The sequence below is a fragment of the Anser brachyrhynchus genome, assembly GCF_964034855.1.
Source record: "Anser brachyrhynchus genome assembly, chromosome: 7".
NCBI lineage: Eukaryota > Metazoa > Chordata > Aves > Anseriformes > Anatidae > Anser > Anser brachyrhynchus.
The window spans coordinates 25743039-25756451 of NC_137701.1; the positions used below are offsets into that span (position 1 = coordinate 25743039).

At 44.9% G+C, this 13413-nt stretch overlaps 1 protein-coding gene across 34 annotated transcripts in view; it reads right to left on the reverse strand.

Moving 5' to 3' along the window:
* Nucleotides 1-13413, reverse strand: part of KALRN (kalirin RhoGEF kinase) — a 502773-nt gene that overhangs the window by 60246 nt on the left and 429114 nt on the right. For 2 of the 34 annotated variants that reach the window (XR_013953440.1, XM_080599241.1), the window contains one exon: nucleotides 3678-5093. The exons of the other annotated variants lie outside the window; for them this stretch is intronic. Coding sequence is in view for 1 of the 2 variants with exons in the window: in XM_080599241.1 (XP_080455367.1) it covers nucleotides 5077-5093 (17 nt within the window). In the remaining variant the exon portion in view is untranslated. Of the gene's footprint in view, nucleotides 1-3677; nucleotides 5094-13413 lie in introns of those variants that run through there. 34 annotated transcript variants of the gene reach the window in all.

The following is a 13413-nucleotide window of genomic DNA, read 5'->3' on the forward strand; positions in this document are numbered from 1 at the left end:
TCGAGGTGAGAAGAGGTGAATCATTACATGGGACCAGCAGATTTATGTATGGCTCCATTTCTCACCCCAGAAAAACAGCCTAAGAGAAAAGGATTTTTCCACAGAAGTTAGAGAAAATGAGCCAGAATGGGAACTCTGTAATCCTATTAGCATGTGCATTTAAATCAACATTTTTTTTCACAGAAATAATTCCACTCATGAATGAAAGCCAATAACGAAAATCTGACCGATGAGCACATAAATTAACTCTGCTCTGCTCAGCAGAGCCCATTTTCCATATTTAGTGATTGCTGTAAAATAACATTTTTGACAAAGACAGAATTGAATCAGATGTGGGTGAAAGAGTAACTCAGTCTGTCCTCAAGCTATTATTTCCTGAAGGACAGGAATCTCTGTAGCAGAAAATCTTGGAAAGCAGGAGTCATCCAGACTCACCCTATGCACAAACAAAGCCCCTGTGTTAGTATTTCCCACTAAACAAACAAGGATCATCCAAACCATCAAAACGCTGCCTTTCCTGCCCTTTCCAAGCGTATTTCCTTCACCACGCAGGCTGTGGGCTCCAGTTCACAACTCTGGGCCCCTCGAGGCTTTATGTGCTCCCAGGGGAAGCCGTGCGGTGGGAGCCACCTCCTGTCTGCTCCAGCACTTCAGGGCCAACGCTCTACTCGGCGAGATCAAAGATGGCAGAAGGAGCTACAAACACTGATTCCTGGGTCTCTTCTGTGCTTTTGTATTAAATGTTCAAAACACACTCAGAGAAACATTTTTATTGGCACGAGTCAGGGTTACAAAACTTTGTGGCTTAGGCAGATGACAGTACAGTTCCCAGTTTTAGTGTTAGAGCCTATTCTGCATGTAAAACCTGGCATGGATTTACAAAAATTTGGGAGGTAGCGACATCTGGGTAATTCAAAGTCACTTTACAGCTATTCTTCAAGTGAAAACACTACTTCATAAGACATGTAAATAATGAACCTGACATGTTTTAATGTCAACAGATAAACTGCCTCCTCAGGCACTGCCTCCACACAAGGTCCCAGCAAAGAACGCAAATGGACATGAGGAAATTTTCAGTGCCCGTGTCGGATGAAGATAAAGGACAACTGGCTTGAAAAGCCCTTTAGATTAGAAGTACGCTAAACTTTCGCAATGGAATTGCAAAACTTGTCTGGAGTCCTCCCCAGCTCCCCACCCGCACCCAGCCCTGGTCGCCTCCAGCTGTGTGTGGAGATGCCAGCGAGGGAGAACCGTGAGGACACACCGTAGGACCCACTTCACACACGAGGGTAAGGACACCCTCAAACACTGCTATTGAAATTTAGATGTAAATTCTGCTCCGAGCTCCAGTGTTCTGCTGAACTTCACAGTCTCCTGGAAATGGGCAGCCTTGGGAAGTTTCAATGGAATTTTCTGTTTGTGTCTTGGAGTATCACTTGAAGCTTCAGTTTGGAAGTAGTGTCAAAAGGGCACGAGTCAGTCTGGCAGGACTGTCACAATTCCATTTACATGGGCAAAATTGCTTCTGTCCGAACTCAAAGAGTGGTATGGAGTGAACTATTTTATGCAAAATTTTCTAAGCCAACAGAGAAAGAAACCTACGTTGCTAAAAGCAGACGTACTTGACAAACTTTCCAATCACTGCAACATAAGAACTCAAAATTTGGCTGTTGGGTTCACTGCCAAACTTGAAAACAAGACTAACTTCCAAAATTAAACAGAAAAAATGTGACTAAAAAATAAATAAATCACATGACATTCAGAATGCAACTGTTTCGTTATTGAAGAGCTGATATTTCTTGGAACTGGGCAAGAAGAGCTGTTGGAGAAGGAGGATGTTCTGCAGAGATCCCCGTAGTTATGCTGTAATGAAGGAAGGACGCTCCTGGGAGGATTGCGTTTGACTTGCAGTTTGGGGGAAAGAACCACTGATCTGTAGCTTTTTATATTCAACTTCTGATCATTATTTTCAGGTAGGAAACGAAGTGGAGGACAACAAGCACTCGCCTAGCTGGGTGGCAAAGCAGCTGCACTTGGGTTTGGTGATTTTTGTGGCAGGGAGCGGCTCACCCCAGGCCCTCGCAGTCGAGGAGCTGTGCTCACTTCTGCCCGAGGGGGATGCAGAGAGGGACTCGCCCCCTGTAGCACCCTCTCTCTTTCCATTAACGACAGAGGGAGTCCACATGAAATTACACCCTTAGCTAAATTTAGTTATTGTGAATCCCCTTCCCACATTTGAGGATGTTTCATACCAGGCCGATCTCGCAGCAGGAAATGATTAGCTGAAGTTAAGCATCTGACAATTCGCTTTAATGAGCAATAACTCATGGCAACCTGCCATTAGCTCCAGTTGAATAGCTTTTATTTTTAGCTGGTGTTGCTCAGATGAGGCTTTCATCCAGCATGCTCTGGGAAAGCTGACATCCCAAAGTAGGCTCCAGGTCTTGGTTGTGCCAGTCAGAGTGTCAGGGCTCGAGAGTGCCGGTTCCTGGGGGTCAGAGAAAAGTCACTGCAGTTCTGGGAAAGTTTCAAAGGGTGAGATAAAACCAAAAGCCTGGAGAAACAGCACAGAGGCTCACGGTCTCAAGAGACTTTGCAAGAAAAGTTACTGAAATCCGGAGAGCGTGCTGAATGAGTGAGCCTGGCCTCCAGGGAGAGGAACAGCACAAGGGTGAGGCACAGTGACAGAGCCTGCTGCATGAAAACATGACTTCGTTTCTGTCCAAGAGTGCCTGGTAAGAGGAACAGCCACAGCAGTCATCACCACCACATCTGCTGTTTCATACGGGCCTAAAGCTATTGCCAGAGGCGACTTTAGGGAAGGCGCAGGGAGAAGAAGAGAAGGAGTCCTCAGATGGCTACAGGACAGGATCTTGTTTCCTACAGACGAACATTTAACTGAGGGGCTGCTGTGCGTGACGGCAGAGCACATCCCTGGGGCTCTGAAGAGGCTCTCAGGACAGTGTGCAACTCAACCTGGCAGCACCAAGCGATTCAATGGCAGCTGACGTATCTGTGGTCCTCTCTTCAGGTGTCCCAGTCAGAAACGTGTTTCTGTGTAACTGCTTAAAACCATGGTGGGTGTCCGTGTCATGTCCAGTGGAAGGTTTCTGTCCCACTATCAGCTTTCCTGACAAAATCGTCTTTCTTCAGAGTCCCATACAACCTCTCATATAAACTTCTGTGAGTTCAGGACAAGAGTAATAAGAGGACAACACCCACAGAATGAATCCACTAATCCGCTGGGGCGATGCTCCCAGCCAGCTCCTACCCCACAACACCGTGAGATAGGTACATTGTCGGCCTACCTTGAGTCCTTCAGTGGAACCTCACTTATCTCCCCAGACACAGCAACTCCTTTCTAGAGTATGTTTTTACTGAATGAAAGGGTGTGGAAAAGCTCAGAAGAAGAGCAACTGCTCCACACTGCAGAGTTTGAGGACAAACACAGTATGTCTATGCACTTGATTTCATTCACCCATGCTCTTGCCTGGGGTTTGCGCGCAGCGCACATCCTGAACCAGCCCAGCCAGAGCAAGCGCACCATGTCTGCAGGGAAGGCGTGTAGGAACAGTCTGCTGGTAATGCCTCACAGCTGGGCGAGCGGATTTCTGAAGGCTAGAGGCACGCATCTTGCTTTAGCAAAGAAAGGAAATAAAAAGTCAAGACTAACAAGATCCAGAAAGGGCATGCTTTTTTTTTTTTTTTTGAACAAATCAACATTTATTTCAGTTTAGTCAAACAACTTGTTGAAGCACTTCTCTAAGTTCTTCTACTTTACATTTTGTATTTACACTGTCCTCTTTCTGTGACAAAAATAATGTAATCCCAGACCCTGAAGTCTCCAGAGTAAGTGTCACTAGCAGCGAAAAGAACAGAACTCCAAACACAAAGCAAAAACCTCCTTGATATATTTTGACAGGAGGCTTATGCACATTCTTTTAAAAAAAAGTAAGTTTTAACCCTGAACCTTTATAGAAACCTATACGGGATGATAAGGGGAAAAATGTCGTGATTGAAGCTGAACAAGAAGAGCAGCATTTGCTGGCCTTTGCAAGTACACTGTTACTTTTAGCATAAGGAACTGTGAAATGCTTAGACACCCACATAGAAGCAGACTTTTAAACTTTGATCTAAGCAGTGTCACTCTGCTGAGAGTATTAAGGGTACCAGAGTCGGCGAATGCCATCTTTTATCCTAGTAGTGGGCACAAAAACAAAATTTATTACACATGGTTTCCAAGCAGCTGTTAATACAACACAAGCCTTATTCTTTTGCGAAGTGTCAGGGGTCAGCTTCATTCAGCAGCTTTCAAATTGAGCTACTGTAAGAACTTTTCCACATTTAACGAAGTAATTTCTCAGTCAAATGACATCATTGCTAAGGTCAGCTCTGCCTTACGCTGGAAGCCAGCAGCCTGTGTGACAAGGTGGATCACTGCTGGATTTCTGGGGAGAGAGGAGGACATTTGAATGTCCTATTCATATCTCCCTACCTCAAAGGAAATCGTATGTTTCCAAACAATTCCTAATGGAAACAACAGAGGAGTATCAGTGACAAAATAAATTGGAATTGAGGGAGGAAAAAAAAGCAAGAACAGAACCCAAAGCTTTTTGGGATAGGAAGAAAAACTGCATGTTGATAAAGAAGGCATTGGTCATTAAACTTTCCAGGCACACACAGGGCTCAGAAAGCACAGAAAACAAGCAGAACAAACAAACACAACTGTGTGCATCTTAGCGTCAGCTTCTTTTGCCAAATGCAGTAGCTTCCAACATTCAGCAGCTGTCTCTTGCTTTCTAGTGGTGTGGAGTTCTCTTTGGTACTTGGAGGCTGTCAGGAGCTCCGGGCAAAGAGAAAGTCTTTGTCCATTTACCAACCAATTCCAAAGGCGCTGATCTTGAATAACTTTACTAAGCAAGAGTGACACAGATGTCTAGGAAAGGGGGCTTTTCTCTTAGTAAAGTTGTGGTAGGTGCAGTGGAAACCCAAGGCAATCTACATGCTTGTCAAATTGTGCCTAGGTAAGAACTGAGTCCTCCATGAACGTCTCTCATTTGTTCACTCTTAAATTATTCAGGCTCTGACAGCCCCTGAAAAGAAAAGAACGGAATAAGAATAAGTTGTAAGTGGTGCAGGCAAGGGCAGACACCACGAAACCACCAAGAACAACGAGGTTGGGGTGCTGGACGACAGACACACGGCAGCCTGAGCCTCCAGGGCTGGTGCCCAAAGCAGCTTCCTCCACACCCTTCTCCTCCAGAAATACTAGCGGAAAATACAAGCTCACAGCAAAGGTACTGGTTGTGATGAGTTAAAAGAAGTAATGGATGAAGTAAATGCAAACAGCGGTTGGGAAATAAAACACACAGATAAGAACTGCTGGTGCTTGCGATGCTTGGTTCTTTGAACACGGCACAGGGAAATGGCTAAGCAGCTCAGAGACTTTTAACTGCACACTCACGACTATCAGACTTGTGGGAAGCTTTGGCTCACTCAGCTCAAGCAGGAAATGCAGAACATCACTTGCCGCCCCATATAACAGCCTCACGCGATCTGTGTCTCAGTTGGCATTTGACAGCTCTCCAGGGCAGGGAGCAGTTCTGTAAGGAGCCTTCCCCGTGGCACCAGTCAACACGCTTGTCATAGAGCAGGTGATGAAATCACTACTACACTCTATCTGCGTCAGCAAGAAAGATGGGATGGGAACTCGAAGTCTTGGAGAGCATCTGCTGCTTGGGAAAAGGAGAGCTCTCTGCAGCACCCTGCCAAGCTCTCAGCTCTCTGAAGCTGTGCAAATGCCTTGACCCAGCCGCCAGCCTTCCTGACAAGGCTAGTCCTGAGGAACTGGGTGATTTTGGTTTCTGGAGGGCCACACGGAGCCTCCCGTGGCTTTTGCAGTGCCTACACCATTGCTTCTTACCAGCAAGTTCCTCTTGGGAAAAAATTCAAAGTCCAGTTTAGCAGAGACATGGAGAGGTGCACTACATACACCTCACTTGCTTAATTCCCCACTGCATCAGTGGCTAACTGCAAGTAGTTGCAAAAATGCTCTACCAAGCAACATGTTTAATAAGAGATATTATAATTATAAACCCCCTCTTGACAGTTACATCACTACTGCTGAGCAGTTACTTCCTTTAGCCACATCTTTCAAAACAGCTAGGAAAAAGAAATTTTTATTTGTAAACAACAGCAAGGGTAGACTGGTCTAGTAGCAGAAGCTCTTTGACTCTGGAAAGACTTTGTTGAGTATGGGTAATCATTTACTGCAATGTACAATGCCCCATTACAGACATCTGCCCACCCGGTAGTTGTTATCTCCGGGACAAGAGACTGCAGCAAATATTCAGCAAGTGATAGTCTTTAGGTGTTTGGAGCCTGCCTTGCTCACGGCTTTTCTCAGACACGCTGCCAGATCAAATTTTACAGCAGCACTGCTCTCAGCAGCTACAGCCCTCCCCAGTCAGCCCGGGATGCTCAGGCCTGGTAAGCTCTCGGATGCTCCCTTACACGGAGCCAAGGAAGATGCTGCTGTCTGCTCAGCACCTGCGCCATGGCAGGAGCTGTGCTCTGCTCTCACCAACTTGAAATCACTCCTGGAACACTCCAAGTGCTCACCTCCTTTTTGCCTGAAGCTATGATTTTCCTTCTGCTGCCCTCATAAGGATCCTTGTTGATTAATACTTATTCTATTTCCTAAAGAAATCTATTCATCCTCCACATACTTCAGCTGAGAGACGTGTTTGAGTATCGTGTTGATCCTCAGGGTTCAAACTACAGAAGGTGTAATGAATACCAGACTCGAGGCACTTCAGTGGCATTAGCTGTGAATCATCTTTTTACATTGTACTGCTCAGATACATTTGGATCTAAAATACATTTGCATTTCTAATTGAAACAGATTACCATTGGTAATGAAAGAATGTCTTAAATCAGAATCCTTAGGCCATAAAAGCTAATTGCATGATGCTAAAACTGGATTTCAAAAATATACATATTATACCCCCTGCAGGATTAATTAGGCAACATCTCTTCAAAAGAGTTCTCAAAAGTGTATTTATTCAGCATGTGGTTAAATTATACAGGGTTGTGCAACACTCCCCATAGCCTGCCTGGGCGCACGCAGCCGTGGCGGCTGGGGCCTTGGTCTGCAGGGGAGCTCAGCACGGGCAGGGGGGCTCAGGGCTGCCGTAAAGCCTGGCTGATGTGAGGGGACACACATACCCAAATGCTGCCTGCACCCCTAATGTGGTTTTAGCCACGTTTAACTCTGGTGCTGCTGAGCAACATCACCTTGGGAATGTGCGTGGTCTGTTTACTACAACACGCGGGCCCATGAAAAGGTCAAAATCAATGAGTAGATAGAAATCTGGAAGCTCGAACTGGTGATTATTTGATGCCCATTTTGTTACCAGTTCCCTCACATGATCCCAAGAAAGTTTTGCAGCACTCACTGAAGTGCCGCGTGTTGTCAGATAGGTTAGGATTGTACTGCACGCCTGGGGATATATGAAGTGTCTGTTCACTAAAGCTGCTTGTGTTTTTTGAAGGAAGGAGGGAAAAAAAACAACACACAGCACACCAGGGCACATCCTCAGCTGCTATACTTTGTACCTGTAATTGTCAGCAAGCCTAAACTGCAAGAAAAAGTGTCCTCAGAGGATTTAGCCATAACTTGGGATGTGTCACTCTGCTCTCCTTGCTCAGAGCTACTTGCTCCGTGTAAAATCTCAACACGGAAAAACGCCCAGGAACATAACAGTGGAGACACCTCCAGGGCCACTAAACCCAGTCCCTTCTGGTTCCAGGCAGAGTGTCCATCTCTTTCATAAATGTTTAATTCAGAGCTGCCTTGTGGTAGTGAAAAGGAATCTTTGCTCAAAACCGACATACAGAACCTACTTGGGCTTCCCTGTACACAGGTATGCAACTTTTTCACATTTGATTTGCAGCCTCCTAGTACAGAAGATAAAAACCTCCACCAGTAACCATCTTCTGGTTCCTTGGGACCACATTTGCTAATGGGCTACCAGTAGGTCTGGCTCCCAGGCTTCACCCCTTTATAGACTTGCCCAGCCTGGCAAATAATTTTGCAGGGAGCCAAGATTTCACAACTGTTGAGCTGTACCAGGACTAACACTGGCTATAGCACGCTGAGCAGCCAAGTGCATCGGGGTGCAACAGGGGCAGCTGGATAGCAACTACCAGCTCCTCATGTGACAAGAGATGTATTTGTTCCATTTTCCAAAATTACTGAGCAACCAGAGCTGCGTGGGGCTTTCTGCAATGCAATACTCTGGATGTTACCTTAGAGAAAAGCCAATGACAAATACGTAAACTGAACCATATTTAATGGCTCTCTCCCCATCAAAGAGAAGAAATACCCATAGCTGTTCTATTATTAACTTCTGTAATTCAGTTTGCAGGTTCCATTTCATGTCATTAGAACTTCACTGGTTAGATTTTCATATTTGATCTTAATTATCTGTAAGGAGCCAAGGTGACGTGTGTAACTTCCACGTTCTCAGTCTGATGAGGACAGCTCAGGACAGAGGCTGACGGATCGCATGGCACGTCAAACTCAACAGGAGAGCTAATGGGATGCACTAGCTACCTTTAATCCCAGGAATGGTTTGTGTTTCAGCATAATCAGCCACATCAAACGTGAACTAAAAGTAAACAGGTTGATTTTTGGTTTGTGGTTTTCTAGTGGCAAAGAACATTAGCCAAGGGAGACATTTTTGAGCTTTTCTCCTTAGGTATTTTCTAATAATTCTTCACACGTGTTCAGATCCTACCTATAACCTACAGAATATTATTTATTTATTTATTTATTTTTCAGGAAACAGCCTGATGTGCTTCTATAGTTATTTTAAAAATATTTTTACATCATGCTGAATTGTGTGATGCAATATTTGCAATTGAACTGTTCTGCAATAGCAACTGATATGCGGTGACTGAACTGGCAGTGAACTGGATTTCCCCACAAATTGAAAACCACTTCTATAGATTCCCGCTGCATTCACTAACTACCCAACCAATTCTTCTCTTTTGAAAAGAAATTGGAACTTTTGCCAAAAAAAATCAAAATGTTTTCATAGAGCCTGTTAACAGAAAAGAATTACACTGAAAAGTAACAGTGCTCAGTTGTGTTTAAGTAGTATGATATTGATGATATTTTTAGACTCAATTTTTTTTTTTAACTTAAAAATGATAAATTAGATTTCTTAATATATACAAAAGTTTTAACAAGGTGTATGCTGAAACATAACAGTTTGGAAAAGCAACAAAATCTTTCTTGGGTCATGTGAAATTGCTGCCCTTTTTCTTTCACTTCAAAATGGATAGATTTTATTTCAGCATCCGTGCATTGAATTCCTAAACAATACATCTGTCTGGCACTTATTTTAAAGGAAAGCAGCATGCTTAGTTACCCCATGTTCCTTGAATTGAGCAGGGAGTTACCCAAGCTATATTTTTCACAATTATCTGTTCTTTTTTCCCTTAGAATAAAGTCTCCCTTCTTCAGGCTTTTGACAAGATGAATAAAGCCTTGTGAATTCTTACATGTTTCTTGGTGTGAATGGAAAGTTTAGGAGCTCTGACTGAATAAAAGCAAACCCCATGTTTCTTTAAGGCTGGATGAATTTATGAAAGTTGAAAACAATGCAGCAATCTGAATAATAAGTATCCCCCCACGCATTCAGCCCCACACTAGTAACTGAAAACTGATCTTTATAGAAGCTCTTGCTGTCTACTTTACTCATATGAGTTAAGATCTGAACGTTTATTTTCTGTACAACTGCTGTTACATCCTGTATATGACTGCATCTCTAAAGATAAGGCTGCAAGATCCGTCTCGAAAGGGAGACACAAAGCCGGGGGATGAGGTGCTAGCTCATGGCAAGAGAGCCAGAGTTATCTAGTGGTGTGTGTAATTTGCCAAAAAACTAGAAAAAAGAAAAATAACGTTTGTACTACTTGGGTCTTGGAAACTGACAGAACGTTGGTGAAGCATCCTGAACTTCGGCACTGAAACAGCGAACATCAGGTTTATAGAAAGTGGCTGGCAGCTGGTAAGTGCGGCGAGCAAAGGAGCCCTGGGCAGCCACCAGCCCTGTGAAATACCCCACACCTCCCGCGCTCGTACGGCAGCAGCACAGAGGCACTGAAAGGCTGTATCCATGAGCCATGCCTCTACCCCCAAAAATACTCTCACGAAGAGGTAAGATTTAGCACACTTGTACCTAATTAATCCTAAGCAGAGCTTGCTGCCCCCCAGCCTGCCACAACACCGGATCACGGACGGCAGCGGCCGTGCTTTCCGTTCCACTGCTCGTGTTCAGCTTATCGGCCTCGTGACTTCCCCTGCCAAAATCCTCGTAGGTCTTGTTGCTGCTTTCAAGGGAGGACACACAAATGCTAAGAGGTTCAGACCAGTGAGTCTTCATTTGCCCCGAAAGACTGTTATTGGGCCTGCCAGGCGCACCTTTTGGACACACTTAGCTCAGGGCACTGTCAGGAGCGTGCAAAGCGGGCACGAGAAAGCACAACTCTGCACCAACAGAAAGCACAGGTGCTTTGCTAACAGTGTTCACCTTGTCACGTTAATCCTGCTTGCTCAGCCGAGCACCATTCTCATCAGCTCTTTTGTCCCTACAATAACTTTCTGCTGCGACCTGCTCCAACTCCTGACTCAGCCTGCGGAGGTGGGAAAATGCAGGACTTGGAAGGGATGTTCCTGTCATGGGCTTACTGGTTTTCTCTTAATAGAACTGGAAGGAGACATTAACAGTGCTCCCAAACCTCACCACAGCCGTTTTCTTGTAAACCTGCCAGGAGAAAGAGCCGAGCCCGGTGCCAGCGCCCCCACAAAACCAGCACACTTGATCCTCTTGCCTTTACGGAGATGCAGCTAACAAGCAACAGATTGACTTTACCCGCGGAGTAGATTTGGAGAAGGTAACAGTTTCCTCATATTTCTCATTCAGGAAGGACCAGGAAACAAAGCAAGCTTTGGTTGACACCCTTCATTTTACTATTGTTTTCTCCTCTGCCTCAATTTTGACAGAACTGCCTTGGCCACGCATTCCATTGCACTTTACACAGTGTAACCATGGCTCGGCCTGAAACACTAAATAAAATATGTTCAAATTAGGAAATGTTATGGGCTCGAACATATTACTGCAGATCACTGTCTTGCTACCACACAGCACTAAGGTACCAGTTCCCTTAGCAAAGCCCCGCAGCTCGCTCTAACACAATGTCAGCACCTTCTATAAAAAGCACCATCGGATCTCACTTTTTACCTAATGAAGAAAAAACTTTTATTAACATGCTGTTGACAGCCCTTGTAATTATGCCAGTTTGCCCAACTTCCAGTTAAGGCTCTGTTTCTGACCGGCTCACAAAGATGTACAAGGTGGCTGGCTGAGCTCCCTTCCCTGCACATTAGTCACCACCACGCTCGTCAAGAGAAGTGAACTTTGTTAATCTTACGGCGAAGAGGTTCATCAGACTGAGCCAATAATGAATCAAAGACTCAAAGAAGGATAGCAAGAAGAGGAAAAGGAAAGAAAGAAGCAGAAGACAGTAACACAAAGAATGCAGAAGAAAGAGAAAAGCTGTGGATAGGAGATGAGAAGCTGGAGGGACCGGGAATTGAAGAGCCTTGTCAGGAGCTTAGCACAGACACTAAGCCACCCCATCTTTCATTTTTAATGCACCGAGATTAAATGCCTGACATTCAGATTAGCTTTATTTTGTTCTGGAAAGAAAAGTTGGGATACAACCGGCAGCCTGCTTGGAAGAACAACTGCTCAAGGAGGCAGAGGGACATGTTCTGCACTGAAATCAATAAGCACATCCGTCTAAATCAATCTTCCCTGTCTCTGGCTACCCTCAAGTAAGACGTGTTTTATGCCCTCCCCTAAAGCCACCCTGTAGGCACACAATATTACCTAGAAAGGGGTGTAAGATGTTGCACTGCAAAATTATGCTGGCAACAGATTATTTTTAACCACAGACCCTTTCCTTTGGGATGCGCATGGTGCACTCTTAGCCAAATTCTCAGGTCCGGTAGCTGGGAACATCTCCCTCGCGCTCAAAGAGAAGCAATTCCTGTACATTGTCAGTGCTTCCCATGCTCCTAGTGCCCTGCAGGGCAATGAGAGCCCAGCGTGCTGCAGGCAGGGCTAGACCCGAACGAGCTGGACTACTGCAAAGAGGTGGCCTCTAAATATGGGTATAATACAGCACCCAGAATTTAATGTCTAGGTTAAATCTGAGTCATAAATTCTTTACAACCCTCATGCGTTAATTACAACCTGGAATCCAGCTTCCACCTGACGCCAGCCCCGCGTGCCCACGGCCACGCTGCAGAGAGCTGCGCTGGAGGGAGTGCGGGGTAACGGCACCGAACCCTGGCCTCTGCTCCCTGATTACAGGGAATGAAGCTTTGACCTTGTGACAGTCGAGGCACGCAGCTGATCCTTTGCTTCAGTAAAGACATTTCACAAAGCACAAGTCCCTCCAGTTTCCTTGCTTTCCCACATCGTGACCCTTTTAACAGAGCCTCAAACCTGAACCATGTAGGGAAATGAGGAGATAGACTCAGCGTTAAAAGAAAGTAAGTTATTTTCAATCGCAAATCTTGGGCTGTTTTTTAAGGAGAGTTCAATGACTGTCTAGTTATCAGAACACCAACAAAACTTGAACCCTCTTATCAGTCTGCTTTCAAAGCCAGTTCTGCAGCGCTGAGAAGCATCCCATTGCTCTAGGTCACTTTACATTTGTGCATTTAGGAAGCACTGCAAAAAGCCTTGCTTGTCCACTCTCAGCTGATTAAGGCCGTTGGCCTGAAGGCTGTACAAGCCTACTGCTCTTAACTACCCCTTTTTATGGCTGAGAGCAAGTGACAGACTCTTGCTATGAGGCACTCCTATATTAGGATTCATATCTCTCCATACTGAAAGACAGAGAAGTAGTCCTTATTTAGTTCATGTAGAGGACTATCTGGGTCGGAGCAAAACTGGGAACAGTACTAAGTGTCAGTCACTTTCCCTGTATGGATCCCAATTGCTGTGTACATGGACAATCAGAAACTCACCAAGAGAAACAAGCAAAAATGCAGGATCAAGGTTGCTACTGCTGCAAATGACAGGATAAGATTTATGCAATAGAGTAGTTCAAGCTATCTGTCAAAATCTTTCAGAAAAATGACCAATTACACAAGATTTATGTATTTCATGATATATTGGAGACCTAGTTTTTGTTTGTTTTTGCTCTGTTTCTTCTACAGCTCTGTGTTACTACTTCTGTTTAGGAGCTCAAGCATCCACATCACTTCCAAGCCTCACGGCACAAAACACACTGACACAGTTTGTACCAACATAACCCCTGTTTGCGAGT